The sequence below is a fragment of the Fomitopsis serialis genome (assembly GCF_022376445.1).
Source record: "Fomitopsis serialis strain Sig1Antser10 chromosome Unknown B0H18scaffold_9, whole genome shotgun sequence".
NCBI classification, from domain to species: domain Eukaryota; kingdom Fungi; phylum Basidiomycota; class Agaricomycetes; order Polyporales; family Fomitopsidaceae; genus Fomitopsis; species Fomitopsis serialis.
In genome coordinates, this window is record NW_025954969.1 from 471,824 (window position 1) to 488,810 (window position 16,987).

At 55.8% G+C, this 16,987-nt stretch overlaps 9 protein-coding genes across 9 annotated transcripts; 5 read left to right on the forward strand and 4 right to left on the reverse strand.

Annotated features, from left to right (window-relative positions):
* The first annotated feature begins 27 nt into the window (after window positions 1-27).
* B0H18DRAFT_985163 (uncharacterized protein) lies at window positions 28-1,795 on the forward strand. Its single transcript, XM_048044718.1, has 5 exons — window positions 28-337; window positions 391-409; window positions 433-780; window positions 805-953; window positions 1,015-1,795. The coding sequence occupies exons 2-5, from the start codon at window positions 392-394 to the stop codon at window positions 1,628-1,630; spliced, it is 1,131 nt and encodes a 376-aa protein (XP_047897653.1). The 5' UTR covers window positions 28-337; window position 391; the 3' UTR covers window positions 1,631-1,795.
* A 44-nt stretch (window positions 1,796-1,839) lies between these two features.
* Window positions 1,840-2,421, reverse strand: B0H18DRAFT_985164 (uncharacterized protein). Its single transcript, XM_048044719.1, has one exon. It carries the CDS (start codon window positions 2,408-2,410, stop codon window positions 2,222-2,224), a length of 189 nt encoding a protein of 62 aa, XP_047897654.1. The 5' UTR covers window positions 2,411-2,421; the 3' UTR covers window positions 1,840-2,221.
* On the reverse strand, window positions 2,422-3,736 carry B0H18DRAFT_985167 (uncharacterized protein). The gene is made up of 7 exons (XM_048044720.1): window positions 3,585-3,736; window positions 3,473-3,527; window positions 3,350-3,418; window positions 3,065-3,286; window positions 2,916-3,006; window positions 2,780-2,863; window positions 2,422-2,727 (listed from the first exon to the last, which is right to left on the reverse strand). Exons 1-7 carry the CDS (start codon window positions 3,604-3,606, stop codon window positions 2,551-2,553), a joined length of 720 nt encoding a protein of 239 aa, XP_047897655.1. The 5' UTR covers window positions 3,607-3,736; the 3' UTR covers window positions 2,422-2,550.
* A 435-nt stretch (window positions 3,737-4,171) lies between these two features.
* Window positions 4,172-4,809, reverse strand: B0H18DRAFT_985171 (uncharacterized protein; the record flags this gene model as incomplete). Its single annotated transcript, XM_048044721.1, has 2 exons — window positions 4,172-4,493; window positions 4,556-4,809. Coding segments are annotated over 2 exons (374 nt in total), but the record flags the coding sequence as incomplete, so codon positions are not given.
* A 515-nt stretch (window positions 4,810-5,324) lies between these two features.
* Window positions 5,325-6,184, forward strand: B0H18DRAFT_674522 (uncharacterized protein). Its single transcript, XM_048039108.1, has one exon. The coding sequence runs from the start codon at window positions 5,463-5,465 to the stop codon at window positions 6,048-6,050; it is 588 nt and encodes a 195-aa protein (XP_047897657.1). The 5' UTR covers window positions 5,325-5,462; the 3' UTR covers window positions 6,051-6,184.
* A 1,455-nt stretch (window positions 6,185-7,639) lies between these two features.
* Window positions 7,640-8,899, forward strand: B0H18DRAFT_871007 (uncharacterized protein; the record flags this gene model as incomplete). The annotated part of the gene is made up of 6 exons (XM_048040136.1): window positions 7,640-7,936; window positions 7,987-8,211; window positions 8,270-8,381; window positions 8,437-8,517; window positions 8,567-8,728; window positions 8,784-8,899. The coding sequence occupies 6 exons, from the start codon at window positions 7,640-7,642 to the stop codon at window positions 8,897-8,899; spliced, it is 993 nt and encodes a 330-aa protein (XP_047897658.1).
* A 638-nt stretch (window positions 8,900-9,537) lies between these two features.
* Window positions 9,538-11,176, forward strand: B0H18DRAFT_674528 (Aldo/keto reductase). Its single transcript, XM_048039109.1, has 8 exons — window positions 9,538-9,771; window positions 9,823-9,910; window positions 9,964-10,033; window positions 10,087-10,321; window positions 10,387-10,481; window positions 10,542-10,725; window positions 10,781-10,928; window positions 10,990-11,176. The coding sequence occupies exons 1-8, from the start codon at window positions 9,714-9,716 to the stop codon at window positions 11,051-11,053; spliced, it is 942 nt and encodes a 313-aa protein (XP_047897659.1). The 5' UTR covers window positions 9,538-9,713; the 3' UTR covers window positions 11,054-11,176.
* Window positions 11,177-13,394: 2,218 nt separating this feature from the next.
* Window positions 13,395-14,727, forward strand: B0H18DRAFT_1115653 (Aldo/keto reductase; the record flags this gene model as incomplete). The annotated part of the gene is made up of 8 exons (XM_048033296.1): window positions 13,395-13,452; window positions 13,503-13,590; window positions 13,644-13,713; window positions 13,769-14,003; window positions 14,060-14,154; window positions 14,214-14,397; window positions 14,455-14,602; window positions 14,664-14,727. 8 exons carry the CDS (start codon window positions 13,395-13,397, stop codon window positions 14,725-14,727), a joined length of 942 nt encoding a protein of 313 aa, XP_047897660.1.
* A 148-nt stretch (window positions 14,728-14,875) lies between these two features.
* B0H18DRAFT_928721 (uncharacterized protein) lies at window positions 14,876-15,656 on the reverse strand (the record flags this gene model as incomplete). The annotated part of the gene is made up of 2 exons (XM_048041677.1): window positions 14,876-15,439; window positions 15,492-15,656. The coding sequence occupies 2 exons, from the start codon at window positions 15,654-15,656 to the stop codon at window positions 14,882-14,884; spliced, it is 723 nt and encodes a 240-aa protein (XP_047897661.1). The 3' UTR covers window positions 14,876-14,881.
* Window positions 15,657-16,987: the final 1,331 nt, after the last annotated feature.

Here is a 16,987-nt window from a genome sequence, read left to right on the forward strand (position 1 = left end):
AGCCACAAGGATGACCCTGTGGACGTTGTGCCACACAATTGCAGTGATACGCACCGCCTATGAAGAGGCAGAGTCCTCGTCCCATGCTGTTCGAGCCGTTCAGGTATTGCTTCCCGGTGGTCTCCAGAGGCTCGCTATTTGGCGGCCATGTGGCTAGGGCCTCTTCAGGTCGCCGCCTTGTAATGGCGTTGACGATCGCTTAAAAGCCATGGACCTGCATGCAGCTGTCCAGTATGGTCCCGTGTTAATCATCGATCTGTCACTGCCATTTGTTCTCCTCGCTCTGCCGAGTCGACACCGTTGCCTTTCTTCAGACACTCACAAACAGGTTTCGCCGGTACGTCTCATTCTCCTCTATGGACTACAATATCAGGCTCACATTCCGTATAGCATGTTTTGTCGCCCATACGTTCCCAGGAACTGTGCGACGAGATCGTGGACTACATCTGGGACGACGTTCCTACCCTCAGAGCATGCGCGGTGACGTGCCACAACTGGGTCTGGCGGGCACAAAGGCACATATTCCGCAGGGTCATTATCAACAGTGCCTCTCGCTTTGAGCGATTTACGCGGCTCCTGAAGGCGAAACCTCGATTCGCGCTGTGCGTGCGGGTGCTCGTCATTGCAAAGGCGAGACGGGGGAAGACAAAGGTGGACAAAGGCTGGCCGGAGCTGCTGCAGAGGCTGCGAGGAGTCGAGGACCTCACCATCGGCCGCCACATCGACCTGTTTACAATGCACGAGGACGTCAGGCAGAACCTGCCAACGCTCTTCCCCCGTGTACGCGTCCTGCGCCTCGTGCAGGCTTCCGTCGGCCGCGGCGAGGACCTCGCGTGCCTTCTATCCGCATGTCCTTCCATGCGCGCTTTGTATTTGGACGGTGCACGCATGCGGCCTCCATGGGAGCAAGGCGACAGCGATTCATCGACCATTACTCATCCTCTACACACACTGTCCTTGAACACGACTCTTGCCAATACAATGACACAATTTTGGGCGAACGGCCTATGAAAGTGGAGATCCGGAGGCTGGAGCTCGAATCGCCACCTCCGATCTATTCCTTGAATGCCGACCCTTGCTCCGCGCCGTGGACGATACGTTGGAGGAGCTGGTGCTGTCCGTGGCCGGAAACAGGTTACCCAGACGAAGTCTGGCGGGATCCCTACCTCCTTTGAAACGTCTGCGTCGAGTCCACTTACGCGTTAAGATTCAGGATACAAAAGAATCCACCCCGAGGCGGTACGAGTGGATGGTCAGATTCCTCCGGTTGCTCTCCGCGTGGGAGGGGAAAGAGCACCTCTCAGAGGTCGTCCTCACTTGGCGGACATCCGATTTGTCCAACATGAAGCGTTGCCCGTGGGACGAGTTCGATGCTGCCATGACGGGATTGGCAAAGAACACCAGCAAACTGAAATTCACCCTCAATATATTGGACAATAGCGAAACTCAGAACCAGTGGCTTTATATGACAAGCTTGGGCTTGCAATGCTTTCCATCCCTGCAGCAAGCGCGCACGACGCTCGCGGTTAACATGGGTTCCTCATGGAGCGATGATGAAAGTTTCGGTGGATGCCTGGACAATCCAAAGCAATGGACATTTAATGCGATGCTCGCAAAGTACCGATTGTAGGACTCTGCACTCGTTGACTTCGACAGTGTACTGCCATACGGAGGACAGTTGTTTAATGGACTCGGATAGCAGATTTTGTCCACCAAGTTGTCACATTTATCAAGTAACAGAAGTGTGCTCAAGTTTGTACATACTCGGATTATAAACCTTGTTGCGTACGCGTGCATAATGCAGTAGTATCCACCCCTCCTCCGGATCCCCGTCCTCCTCGCTGCAAAGGTATTTGACACTGCCACCGCAGCTCACGCTTCCACCCAACTCGAACACGTATGTGGGCGCCATTTCGCTCGCGGGTTAGGACGCTTGACAGGGATGCCAGTGCATGTCTTGCATCTCCGGGAGTCCATATTCAGGCCGGCTCACACCACTTTACTTGCTCATCCTAGTATGGGCCCGTTGGCCTTGAGTTGGGACTTCCCGCGTGGGAAGTTGCATTGACACGGTGAAGGAGTTCCGCATCCAGAAGATGCTCTCTATATATCACCGTTCCGTACCACCATAGGAAGTGGATTCTCCCTTAGACTTGGCCTATGGGAACAGAAAAACATTGACTTTGGGGCGGCCATCACACAGTATGTACCCTCAGTGGCATCACTCGCTTCCTCGACGCCGATGGCATCGTCGACACAGGAGGATAGGACATTGTGCTGAAGCTTCGACTATAGGCACTGTCAGCCTCCGGCGATATCGGGCTTCTCCAAACATGCATCGCTGAAGTGTCTCCCTCACACACAGACGAAGACGCATACGCATGTTCGGAAGAGACCGACGAGGCCGCATGTACTCGTCTTTTGACTGTGAATCGGCCGCGCATCCGCCATCCAGTTCGGCCAGAGGATCCAATACAAGGTATAGGTTCATAGAGGGAGTGACTGCAATAAGTTATACCACAAGCATCCAGTCATAGCTGGATTCCGAGGTCAGACCGTGAGAGTCATTTTGCGCTCGACGACCAGCGCCGAGAGTACGATATGGTCGAAGAGCTGGTGGCGGTGCCCATCTGGGAACACGGTCAACGTCGCGTTTGGGAGCGGCGGCGACGCGTCCAGAGGTGGTGGGACGAAGGACGCTAGCTGATGGGAAGCTGCGTCCGAGCACTGGATCGACTCGTCGACGGACGTTTCTGGAAAGAGAGGAAAATGCACGTACGATGCACATTCGAGACCCGTCATCAAGCTTGGTACGGCAGTCCCAGCGAAGTTCGACAGTCTCGTATCGCCACGTGAAGAGCTCCTTTGAGGGCTGTGAGTAGGACAGAGATGAGACGACGTGTATCAAGACATACGCGGAAGCGAGCATCGCTTGTTAGGATGTTCTTCAAACGGGTCGAATGATTCCCGATTGAAATGGTGGCACGGCTATGGGTAATTCCCAACCTGGTCACAGCATCAGATGGGTAGGCCCTTTTTGGCCACGGAAGGTCGCTTCACTTACTCGAACTCGCCAATAAACTCCCCCTCTGCGTCTGAGCCTCGATATAGTGACGTCACGTAGGACAACGGGGCGAAGGGGTTGAGGTTGAGCGCGACGGAGATGAAGTAGAGTGCCCCACGACCAGGGTCTACTGAACGCGGCGGAACGAGCAGCATAGACTTCATGTTCCAGGACATGAACTCATATGTGAGGGGCTTGTTCGGCCGTTCGATGTGGACATATCTGGTGAGCGGATACTTATGAGCCACTAGTCCTGCAAGTTCTAGATCGTCTCGGGTTACTTACCGCGGCGGTTGAGTTGCGACATGCACTCGCCGTGATGATCGTATGGACGAGGCGGCTCGGGAGGCATACCTGTTCTTTCAATTAGATGACTGGATTGTACGCCGCCTGAAGAAAGGTGTTCACTCCGGAGGTTCGACGTCCCCCACAGAGGCCTGCTCGTCGCTGAACGGATCCACTGCTTGAAGTGCCGTGAGCAACGTTACACAACCTGGTAATCTTGCAGGCCTGAACTCACCAGTCGCGCCGTCTATGATCATATCTCGCAATCAAGTCGTAGATAGCAGCATTGCTGGTGCGCGAGCGGCCGCTGGCTGTACACCTGCGGATGATGGGCTCCGAAAGAGGCAGCTACAGGCGCGTTGCGCGCCAGCCACCAGTGCGCCGCCAACGCGCCGCGCGATGTTCCTTGCGCGCCTGCCAGTGCCAGCAGCGCGTCGCCTCAGCTTGTTCAAATCTCCAAGTCTGTCCCCGAAGTCGCCTTCCAACGACCGGCCTCATCGTATCGGCCAGCGTATTCTACCTAGGAAAGGCTAGCCCCGTCATATACCTCGTCCGAGACTGCTTTACCCAAATCGGTGCGGACAGTGCACTCTCACCCAATTGTCTCTACCCGCTCACGCGTCTCATCAATAGACACACTCGCAAGAGTCATCAAAGCTGGATATAGGGGGTAAGGTCGGCCGGAAGGCCACGGTTCGAATACGGACGCGGTTCGGCCTCCGGGCCATGCCCGAGGCCCGAGCGCCGTCCACCTCCTTGCGTTGTTTCAAAGTAGTACTGTCCTCCACTGTTAGAACGTACTCTGGCATGTACATACACTCGCTGCGCTCTTCGACTTAGCCGAATCCTCTAAGTTTGGAAGCATGCTTGATCCTGTGCGGGCCGTCGAATCGCTCGCGGCGTTGCCTCATGCCAATCTGCCACTGCCACTCTCTCCCTCTCTGACTCTCACCGTGGGCACCACCCCCTCAATATTCATCCACGACGGCCTGGCTCGGGCTCGGGCGTGTAAGAGCACCACCACGAGCGCAAACACAATGGCACTGTGAAGCGCATCGAAGGCCCGAGACGGAACGATGGGCACGCAGGGTAAGTGCCCAGCATGCGTACGCGACCGACGAGCGCGTGAGCAACAGACGCGAAGGTGAGTGCCATTATTGCACGCGAGCGAGCTGGCTAAGAACGGGCGTGGGCTATGGTCGGCAGGGCCGGGGCACGCAGAACACACGTTGATCGTGAACGCGCAGGGCATAAGCCCAGCACATAAACACGGCCGACGACCGGACGCGGGTGCATCAGCGAAGGAATCGGACGGATGGGAGAATGTGGCAGGCGCAGGGCGCAGTCGCCGTGGCGCCATGAAGCGCGATGCGCACGCCGACCGCGAGCGCACCGGGCGAATGCCCAGCACGCAGACACGGCCGACGAACGCACGCGGAGCCAGTGGGCAGGCGGGCGAGCTGGTGGGCAAGTGGGCACGCGTGGACGGGCAATCGGATGTGCAAGCAAGTGGATGGGCGGGAGAGCGAGCAGGCGGGAGAGCGGGCAGGCGGCAGGCAACAGCGCACACGTCCACCGCGGCCCGTGAGCGCGGTGGGCGAACACCCTGTGCACGCAGACGCGGCCGATGAACGCGTACGCAGGCATGCGAGCGGGCAGACAAGTGGGCCACGACATGCACAACGAGGGCGAGGGGCTCGCGGGCGTGACGTGCAGCAATACAAACTTGAACAGCACGGGCACAAGACGCACGACGACCACGAGCATGCAGGCCAATGCTCTGTGTGCAGACGTGGCCGACGAACGGACTGTGTTCACGAGAGGTAAGGATAGACATCGGGGAAAGGTGAGTGCAGACGCACGCGAGCGAGCGCACTGACTACACTCACAGGGCACGGCGATGTGAAGCACGATGCGTACATCAACCGCGAGCGGCGCACCGGGCGAATGCACTGCACGCAAACGCGACCGACGAACGGACTACTCATATGTGAGGGAAGAACGCGCGAGGGCGAGTAGACGGTGAACCCACGGCAACGTGCAGCACAACACCCGCCGACCGCTAGCACGCAGGGCAAGGGTCCCCTATGCAAGCCCAGCCAAAGAGCAGACCATGGGTGCGAGCATAGCGGCGAGCAAGAAAGAGGACGGGTGGAGGGTGAGTGCGGACGGGAGCGAACGGATGGCGGGGAAGAACTGCCCGGCACGCACGCATGGCCAACGAATTCGGACCCCATGCGCTGAGAAAAAGACCAGCGACGGCGACTTAGGAAGGCTGGGACGCAAGCAACACACACCGACCGCGCCTCGCAGCAACGGTGAACGATCTCACGTTCGGGATCGAGCCCGACGCGGGTGGTGGCAGTGCGAAGAACACACAAAATGGGACGCAATACACGAGAAAGCGCCCGACGATGGTGCCCTTCGACCTGGCGATGTTCTCGGACCCTGCTTTCAGCCTCGCAATGAAACAAGTGGCGGCGAATGGACTTCATCCACTCGGGAATGGCGATGCGCTCTCACCGACGAATGTCGTGTTGCTGAACGAGTATGCCGGGAGGGACAGGCGGAGGAGGAGGAGCTCAACGAGTTCCATGATGTAGAGGATAAGGATGATGAAGATGGGCGCATTGCGGCGACGAGGGCGCACAACGAGGCGCCATTGACCAGCGCCGCACAAGGCTCTACGAGCACCGGGTAAGTACTTTCATACAGAGGAATCCATGAATATGGCCACGAAGCCGACTCCCGGAGGGAGGCGGCTGAGTGGCCTTCAAGTTCTACGTTAGCGAGCTACTCGAGCAACAATTCCGCATTTCTGCGAACTCATACTATATGTATAGCACGATTGGATTTGCAAGCACACGCTCCCGTAGCGTAGCACGGGCTTCTGCTAGTACGAAAACAGAGGGCTAAGATATTTATTAGCTCTATAATCTATTACGGCTACGTTCGAACTTGATGGGCGCTTATTCCCCGTTTGCGCCACCGTACTCCAGAACGTCAGGGAATTGAGAATTCCGGGGCGCGCAGTCCGGGGACTGTACGGCGGCAAGTGCCGAGCCGCGTTTGGAGTGGCTGAGCGATCTCGGCGTGCGATCTGCCGTGTGGCTGAGGATCTCGAGCACGGTCCTTGAGACAGCGGGCTTCAGCTCGCGCTCAGTGAAGTCTGCTGGCCTGAAAAAATTATCATAATTCACTTACAACTGTTTTATACCTACTGGGTCCGCGTTCCATGAAGCTCATCACCCGATTTAGCATATGTCATTACATAAGCACAGTGGCCCATAATCCCTACCATGCGGAACGGTGCAAATGCGGGGATCAAACAAGGGATAAGTTTCCTTCGTACTGTCAGTGAGAATATCACTGCTTTGGTACATTGTACATGAAGGAAGAGCCTGAAAGAGCCGTGTAAGTACACTCGGAGCAGTTCCCATTTGAGGCAGGGGCCGGGAAACTGATTGCGCGTACACCGTTTGATCTTGAAGAGCACGCGGTGTTTCGATGTAGTAGGACGCCGAACACGATTTGGGTGTCTCAAGGAGCCTTCAATGACTGTATATATTTGATTCTTGCTCAGACCACCAAATGATACACGGAGTGTGCTCAAAATATGTTTATTAACATGTCCGTGTTTGTTACAGAGCTTAGAGGGCCCTCCCCATAGTTATTGTCTCCCCGAGCCGACAACACGGGGGCGCCTGTGACTGTTCGGGCAGGTTATGTCAGCGGGTGGTGGCGCTATCTGAGATCCTCAGCCACCCCAGAGTCGTGGCTAACAGCGGACTCTGAAATCGCGTGCAGCCACCCCGGACAGTCCCCGGACAGTTTTTCTCCCCGGACTTCCCATTTCACGGACGTTCTCCCGTACTCAGAGTGACGATTCTCGATTTTCTTGCAAGGCCACTTGATGCCTCAAAATATCATCTCAATAGGAGTTGCAGTTGTAGCGAGTCCCTCCGGATCACGGAAAGAGTATGTGAACTGTAGCTTTGTTGAACTCGTCGGTGGGTGGCCGGCGTCTATCCCGGTGCGGATAGCGCCGAGCCGCGTCCAAAATCGAACTGTGGCCTTCCGGCGTACCATATAGGGGGTCAAGCTTCAAGCTCCAAAGGCTAAGACAATTGCTTTGGCCTCCTGGGACGTCCCGTCAGACGCCGTCGCCCTGTGGCTTCCGTCAAAGGTTTCGCCTTCACATAAGTCCAAGCAGATGCACCCCCGCCACCCACTTCTCCTTTCCTGCTCATAGCATCTGTGGAGGTTGTCTGCCAGTGGATTGACCAGCCCATGCCTCTTGTCTTTGCCGAGCCTCCCATCTCGCTCTCCACGGCGCACTCGCTGGCGGCCTTCTTCGCTGGATCCTACGTCGGCTCCTTGTATCTCTCGAAGAATGCCCGACTGTCGTTCAAGCAGGGCAGCATCAAGCTGAAGCAAGGCCAGCAGCGCACCAAGGAGCAGGAAGAACGATGGAGGGACGACCCGGCCGTGATACGTGCGCGGCTTGCAGCGGCTAGCCTGAGCACGCTCGCTAGTTGTGCAACGATGGTGGGGCTGGTGTGGAAGCTATTGAGGTGGACGTCAGAGGTGAGTACTAGCTGGTTGCTCCCAAGACTAAGCCTGACAATTGTGCATAGGCGTTCCCTATCGCGCTGGAGACGACGCTTGCTAGGCTAGGCTTCGACATACCGACCCCATGGTCCGAGCTCGTCCTTCCATGCCTTGTTACCCCTACACTCTTCTTTGGGCCTCTCTATGCGTACTGGCTGGCGGGCTCGCTGCCCTTACAACGAAACTGGAGTTGGAGGTGTAGCGTGCTGCCACTATTCACAACCTGGCAGAGCGTTCGAAACTACGTGGTGGTAAGCTGCTACGCCTTTCCCTATAGGCGGTGAGGCTCTAATGTTTGCTTTGACGTAGGGGCCGATAACCGAAGAGATCGTCTTCCGTTCGTGTGCATTGGCTGTCTATCACCTGGCCGGCGCGCCGCGAGCGAAGATGATCTTCCTCACACCTTGGTTGTTCGGTTTGGGTGAGTGCCCTGAGCTCAGCTACCCTTGCTATCTGTTGACGCACCTTTGCGCTAGCACACGTCCACCACGCTTGGGACACCTACAACCGGTATGGACGTACAACAGCTGCCGCGAAGCATGCGATCATCGCCACACGTAGGTCAAAGACGCTTGTTGCTTGGTTCCGGCACTGACCGGTCCATAGTCTTCCAGACGTCTTACACATCCCTCTTCGGATTCCACACTGCATTCCTGTTCCTTCGCACAGGCTCCCTGATTCCTCCCGTCACCGCACACATCTTCTGCAACATCATGGGCCTCCCGCAGATTGGCACGCAGATGGCCATGTTTCCGCATCGCCGGAAAGGTAAGCACTTCATGTCCTTTCCCGCAAGCCATCCATTCATATTGAACCCGCGTAGCTATCAAGTTCGCATACCTACTCGGCATCGCTGGATACATTTACACTATGAGCAGGTGGACGCTGGCGCCCGAGTGTCTCTACTGGAGCCCCGTCGACACCATCGCTATGTTTTGAATATCACCATCCTGATGCGGACATCAGGAGGGTTCGGACTAGGTCATGGATTGTATTTGTATTGTTTTCTGTTGCGCTCTCGTCGTCTCATCACCTTGTGTGAACTCAATGTCATGCTTAGGTCCCACAAACTATGAGTGAACTTCAACGTAGTGAAGTATCAAGATGTGGCTGCCGAGTTGACGTTGAACTTGAACGCGTCAACGCCGTCATTCGTACCTCGTCGAGTTATTGCGAATGATACGGTTCGCAGTCGACTACCCTCGCGAAGACCTGCTTTCCCGGGCCGACGGCAACCCATCGCAGGTTTACAGCATGTATGAGCAGGTATGAGCTTGCATGATCTATCGTGTCGGTGTAGCCCGGCTAGCCCGGGCCGCCACTGATCAAGCATCCCCGCGATTTGCGGACCGGCACGTCTCTCCGTTCATGTTCCGTCGCGACCGTCATAAGTACGGCCTGGCCCACTCTCAGCGAACTGACCCACTGCAAATGACAAAAGTGGTCGGCTGACTTTCTTTAGTAAGCTTGTTTCTTGTCCAGCTCAGATTCAACGTTGAGCACTTCGTTGATCTTTGGCATGCTACAGCTTGCAGTGCACGTGGATGGGATGGTACCGGTGTCTTACTACGTGCCCAAGCCACATGCATACTCAAGCCTCAGATGGGCAACAGATCAATTTGGGATAACGGTATAGACATCGCAGGATACCAACGCGTCGGCTTGCCGGGCCGCCCTGAAAGCCTCCAGTCTTTATAAGAGTGCACCGACACAGGAACCCGACATTCCTGCTTCTCTGACTATCGCAGCAGCAATGTCGATCCCCACAGTCAAGCTCAACAACGGCGTCGAAATCCCCATTCTCGGGCTTGGTGCGTGCACATATCATAGGTGGACGAAGTAGTACTCATCCGGGGTAACAGGTACATGGCAGTCGAAGCCCAACGAGGTTGCGAAAGCTGTCGAGCACGCACTGAAGGAGGTGGGCTACAGGCATATCGACTGTGCATGGTGCGTGCTATGGCGTTCGTTTGGTGTGAGTGCTCAGCTGACGCGACGCGCAGGGCGTATGGGAACGAGAAGGAAGTCGGCGAGGGGATCCGCAAGTCCGGCGTTCCGCGCTCCGAGATATTTGTGAGCGCGTCTCGCCATTACAGATGAACTCGTGGTACTGAACTTTCTCCTAGATCACCAGCAAGTTGTGGTCCACGCACCACCAACGCGTCGAGGCGGCGCTCGATGAGTCGCTGGCGAACCTCGGTACTGATTATCTCGACCTATACTTGATTCATTGGCCAGTCCTTCTTAACCCGAATGGTAACCACCCGAATTTCCCTACGCTCCCCGATGGGAAGCGGGATGTCCTCTATGATTGGAAGGTCAAGGACACCTGGGCTCAGATGGAAGCTGTCCTGAAGAAGGGTACGAGCCGTCGTCTCTCAGGCTTCCGCGTAGCATTATGAGACATACTCACCCTTTACATGCAGGGAAGGTCAGAGCCATCGGAGTGTCGAATGTCTCCAAGCGCATCCTCGAGACGGAACTCCTTCCATATGCCAATGTCGTCCCTGCCGTCAACCAGGTACGTAACGCTGCCCCGAACTGGGAAGCTGGACTTGACGAATCATGTCGTTCTCAATAGCTCGAGATCCACCTGTACAACCCGCAACACAACCTTCTCGAGTACCTCTTGTCCAAGGGCATCGTCCCCCAGGCATATTCCCCGCTCGGCTCGACTAATTCGCCCTTGCTGAGCGACGAAACGGCCTCAGAGATCGCGAGCAAGCACGGCCTGCAGACGCCAGACGTTCTACTCGGTTACCTTGGTGAGTGAAGAAGTTCTGTGCTGACACTAGACGCGGGAGCTGATCGAACATTCAGTGGCAAAGAACATCATAACGCTGCCGAAGTCGGTAACTCCAGCACGCATTGCATCCAATTACACCGGTGCGCTTGCGGCCGCGTCCAAGCTGACCAAAGAAGATATCGAAAAGCTGGACGGCGTTGCTGCGTCCGGCAAGCAGAAGCGGTGGGTATCTGAGTGCTGTATTGTCCATATCTTGATGCATTGTCCTGACCTCCCTCCGTAGGCTCATCACTCCACCGTGGCCTGTCGATCTCGGTTTCGAGAACTGGCCGGGACAAACACCCTGAGTGCGTGATGACGTAGTATTGCGGCTATCGATAGTCAGACAGCAAACGTGAAGGCATTCTGCATAGGCGAAGCGATATCCCATCAGTATAACGGAAAGAACTGACAGGAATGGGGGAAGCACGAGAATAACGATGACATTATCATAACGCCACGACGGTGTTCTGCCCAATACGTCAGATGTTCGAATACGTAAGTACGGGACCCAGGGCTACGGGACCCAGTGCTACGGGACCCTCCTTGCATACTTACACCTCCCACTCTTCGCAAAACTGCCTCTTCCGAGATTTTCGGCCGGTCTTCCTCGCGCGACGTTCGAACGTCATGCTATACACAGCATCACGTGTTAGGACCGGCAGCCCGGCGTACAAACTTGCCGCGGTCCCGGCGGGCGTCTGGGGCGCACTCCCGCACCCACAAACCAGCCACCAGCTTGCCACGGCTTGCCACCAGCCACGGCGCGCATGAACCCGAGGCCGACCAGGCTGAGTGGCTCTGAAGCGGGTGGCGCACGACGTCGTAGCCGTACCAGCCGGTTGCCGTGGAGCCCGGTGAGCTTGGAGCCTCGGACGGCCCCTTGCTTGTGCGCGCCGACCCTGATCCAAATGGCAACCAAAACACATTTTAGATTAAATTGAGCAGCCCCCTCGGAGGAGTGGAGCATGAGTCGGGTTCCGAGTCGTACATAGATCATCCGCGTTATCACAGTCTTGGCCTGATCAGTCCGTTGTCTCGGTCATTTTCCTAATATGATAGATCGCTCGAGCTTTTGGCTTGCTCTGCAGCACGCAGAGTAAGTTAGCCGGTCGCTGACGTATCCGAGGGCCGACTCAAGTAAGTACTCAGGGACCAGTGACATGGATCCAAAAGGTGTCAGCGCTCGACGTCGTGCGGTGGCTACAACTTTAAATTTCAAGGGAGGTCAATGCAGCCAACGACGTATGTCCTTGTCATGCACAATAAATCGACACTGAGATGTGTTGCGTACTGTATGCACATACCTTCACGAAATTCCGTTTGTTTCAATGTGTGAGCGAGGGCGATGTGCTACTGTCAACAGTACCTCGTAGGCGTCTACTAGTATGTTCAACTCGAGTCGTTTGCACGACGGTGGCAGCATCGTAACCGATACAGGACCGATGCGTGAGCAAAGGCATCGCCGTGGCGGTCAGCACGACGACCTTCTGCCTTCCATATGTCTTGTTCTTCTCACCATGACGGGCGAGCACCAACTTCAGAACACGGCCTAACGGTACACGCGTACGGCCCAGAGCACTGGCATGCCATAAGGATTACGGTATTAATCATATGGGCACCACCAGTGGGGCCGTCAAGTAGTAGAAGGGGCAGGCGGCGAGTACGATGTTCTCGCGGAGAACAGAACGAAATAGGTCAATATGAAGACAGGCAGCACTCCGCCAGTGAATTACAATCAGCTCTAGCACTTCACTCGTCCACAGAAGTTCTCACGCTGGCCTAGTGCAACTTCCTTCGCAAGCCTCGCACGCAGTTTTACTATTCCATTCTTTCCTCGCGGCAATGCATTCAGGGTCGATATAATAAGTAAGGCTTCACCCGCACGGTGCAGACACCCTCAAACCTACTAACGCACGAGGCCAGCACCCGGTCCCGGCGCTACTATGAGCAACATCGCGCTTCTCGGAGTAGGAGCCCTCCGAGTACTATTGACCAATGCTACATGAGGCCGAAACGCAATCGGTTGAGCAGTGAGTAGTACTACCAACCCCTTGAGTTAGTTGACTGCCAACTCGTCCGAAAGTACCGCGACATTGTACCAGAGAGCATGCCAGTGGGCAGTACTGGTCAGTAATTTTCTGATATTTCGCGCTCATCGGGCTAAGCCTTATCTGTTCAAGTCGGTCTCAGGGTGTGCAACAAAGCACCATCGGCACGATGCAGAAGGATGTTCGTCGCTACGCCACGTCACTGCAATATCCGCAATTGTCGTACGGATATGGCATCGCAGTGAGTCGGCCTTTCTTTTTGACATTCTACCCGGATCGGCAGAACGTAGTTTTGCTGATGCAACAGATCGCTTTGGATAATGGAACAAACTATGGCGTAGGGGGACCCCCCCGAATCGACCCCTGCGCCAAAGGAAGCGATAACCGAGTTAGCCGAGCCCTGTTGGGAAGGTCCCCATCCCAAACAGGCAACTCCCTGAAATCGGGGGCTCACCGAAACATCGCTCCGCCACAGGATGGACATCGCAAAATGCCAACGCGTCGGCTTGTCGGGCCGCCCTGAAAGCCTCACAGTATATATAAGAGGGCACCGACGACGAAAATTGACATTCCATCTTCTCCAGCAATGTCAGCAGCAATGTCGTGCCCCTCCGTCAAACTCAACAACGGCGTCGAAATGCCCATCCTTGGTCTTGGTACGTGCATAGATTCTTATAGCTGGACGAATACTCATTCAGACTAACAGGTACATGGAAGTCCAAGCCAAACGAAGTGACGAATGCCGTCGAGACGGCGGTGAAGGAGAAGGGCTACAGGCACATCGACTGTGCATGGTACGTGCTGTGGCGCTCGTTCTGTGTGAGTACTCTGCTGACGAGATGCGCAGGGCATACGGGAACGAGAAGGAAGTCGGCGAGGGCATCCGCAGGTCTGGCGTTCCGCGGTCCGAGATATTTGTGAGCACATCTCGCCATGATAGACAAGCCCGCGATGCTGAACTTCTGCTCCAAGATCACCAGCAAGTTGTGGTCCATGCACCATCAATGCGTCGAGGAGGCGCTCGACGAGACGCTGGCTAATCTCGGGACTGATTATCTCGACCTCTACTTGATCCATTGGCCCGTCCCTCTCAACCCGAACGGCAACCACCCGAGGATCCCTACGCTGCCTGATGGCTCGCGGGACGTCCTCTTCGACTGGAAGATCAAGGACACCTGGTCTCAGATGGAGACTGTCCTGAAGAAAGGTACGAACCGCCGATCTCATTCTGTGCAGTACAGACTTCTTATCATTGGCGCGCAGGCAAAGTCAGGGCTATCGGAGTATCGAACGTCTCCAAGCGTATCCTCGAGACGGATATCCTTCCATATGCCACTGTCGTCCCTGCCGTGAACCAGGTACGTAACGCTGCCTGGAACTGGGGAGCTGGACTGACGAATCATGCTGTTCTCAATAGCTCGAGATCCACCTATACAACCCGCAACACAACCTTGTCAACTACCTCAAGTCTAAGGGCATCGTCCCGCAGGCATATTCTCCGCTCGGCTCGGTCAACTCACCATTGCTGAGCGACGAGACGGCGTCAGAGATCGCGAAGAAGCACGGGTTGCAGACGCCAGACGTTCTCCTCGGCTACCTTGGTGAGTGAAGCCGTCTGTGCGCTGACATTGGACGCGCGAAGCTGATCGAACACTCAGTGGCGAAGGACATTGTGACGCTGCCGAAGTCGGTGACCCCGGCACGCATTGCATCCAACTACAACGGTGCGCTTGCGGCCGCGTCCAATCTGGCCAAAGAAGATATCGAGAAGCTGGACGGCGTTGCTGCGTCCGGCAAGCAGAGGCGGTGAGTGCCTGTGTGCCATTGTCCGTTATCCTGATCTATTGTCCTAACTTTCCTTATATAGGCTCATCATGCAACAATGGTCTGTCGATCTCGGGTTCGAGAACTGGCCTGGACAGACCCCATGAGTGCATGCTATGAGACAGCAGGCGTAGAGGCATTCCTTAGATGACGTGATATTCCATATGTATAATTCAATGACACTCCAGCGGAAGCACGATAATTTATTTTAACGCCACGACGGCGCCCTGCCCAACCCAATCATCCGCAACATGTCCGATGTCAGAAAACGTAAGGAATCCAGAGCCACGGAACACTCCTCGCATACGCTTCCCACTCTTCTCCAAACTGCCTCTTCAGAATTCGGTCTTCCTCGCGCGAACGCCATGCCATAGACAGCGTCACGTATACCGTAAGCCCGGCGTATATACCTGCCGCAGACTTCCCGGCGCGCGTCTGCAGCATCCCGCACTCCCGCACCCACGAGCCAGCCACGGCGTGCATGAGGCCGAGGCCCACGAGGCTGAGCGCAGCTGAGATGTAGCTCGGGTGGCGTACGACGCCGTACCAGCCGTCCTCGACGACCTGTTGTCCATCGCGGATCGACATCTCGAAGGTGAAGAACCGGCCCATAGTCTGATAACACTGGAAGCGGACGAGGGCAGCGAGGGAGCCGACAGCGGAGCTCGCGAGGAAGGCTCGGGAGCAGGTAATCCTGCGCGTGAGGGACAGCGGGCCCCGGACAAGCGTGCTGAGGATCAGTTTGGAGAGCGGGTGGTTAGGGAAGTGGTCGGCGATAATGACCGCCGTTTCTAGGACAGGCGTGACGCATGTCAAGACCTAAGATAAACTTTGGTTTGCATCTCCGCCGACAGGGGGCTGGAAAGCGCACCTTCAGAACGATGCTGTGAATGCGCACAGTGGCTGAGAACCACCGTTCGAACGGTTTGACATCTCGGTGGAGGTCTGGTGTAGCGACCTTCGGTTGAGGTGGGGTCGTTATAGTATAGCCGGATAGTAGACCGGTGAAGAGGAAGGGAATTTTTGTGAGGGACATACTGAGTAAGGGTCAATGCGGCACAGGCAGTCGCAGGGAAAGGGGTGGGAGGGGAAGAACGATCCATTATATTTGTGCAGAAGTCAATTGATTGACCTCCGCTGTGCGTACTCAGGAATACAGCCGACTCACGGACATCCGCCTGACGGATATGGTTGATGGAACGGAGTCAAGGGCCCTCCGATTTGGGTACGCTATACTACCTAGGCCTTCTTGCATCACACAGCGCCTGGGGGGCCGCTGTGTCCGTCTGATGGACCACTCGCACACTGACGCGTCAACCTCAATCGGCACACCTGTAGCGTGTGTGCATGAATGCGCAATGGAGATGCGGCCAGTGTGATAGGACCCCCGAGGTTACGGTCCTGCGGCATGGAAAGTTGCATACAACATATCCTGGCTTTCATCGACCTAGGCAATAAGACTCTCAAGCGTGTCAAGCCGTGTGAGTGTGCTTCAAGGGGATAGCGCAGACATGACATATGATGAACACACCTAGGTTTCCTGTGCTACTGCGAACGATGGTCTTCGCAACGGAAGGCATCACGATAAAGACCAATCTGGGTGCCAGCTTCATGTCAAGTGACCCTTCGCAGTTATCCCAGCGCCGCAGTATCTTGAAGCAACGGTCGCCTAACAGCGTGTTACTCATCAGAACATTGGCCGGGGAGCCTGTCGGCGCCAGACCCGAACTATAGGAACGAACATCAACACTGAGTATACCTGAGGAACGCCGTCCACTTGCCTTCTTCGGGTGGAGGAACAAACTCTAATTGTAAGCCTGTAATTGAGGGCAGACGTCCGCGTCAATCCCGAGTATGTGTTCTCGTCCTCGCTACTCGGAACTCTCGCAAGTAAACCTGTAGCCACTTACGACAGGACCGTCCACATACGCCCACAGTGGTATGAAGATCCACTGATCGGAAAATTCGGGGATCTCTGGATTCAATCTAACTTACAGTTCTGCCGTGACGGACGACCCGAGGAGACCGATCATCATCGCCGTCGGGGAGCCGCAGCTGACCACAGGGTCTGGCTAGGAGGTACTATGTGGTAAGTACGCTCGAGTAAGCATTGTCACTTGCAATGTGGTGCGGTAACCAGATGAGTAGACACACCCATGCATGAGAAAATGCCAATCAATCCGCGAGATCAAGCACAAACTCGAACCAACTCGGCTATAGACTCGTGAGTCATTTTATGAGCATGAGCTGTCGCGACTCGCACATTGGCTACGACACGCTGATCACCACCAAGCAGTCCGGCTAGTAGCAAGACCTACTCAATGGCAGCTGTTCACGGACCCCCTCTGCCAGATCCTCTACAGGCCG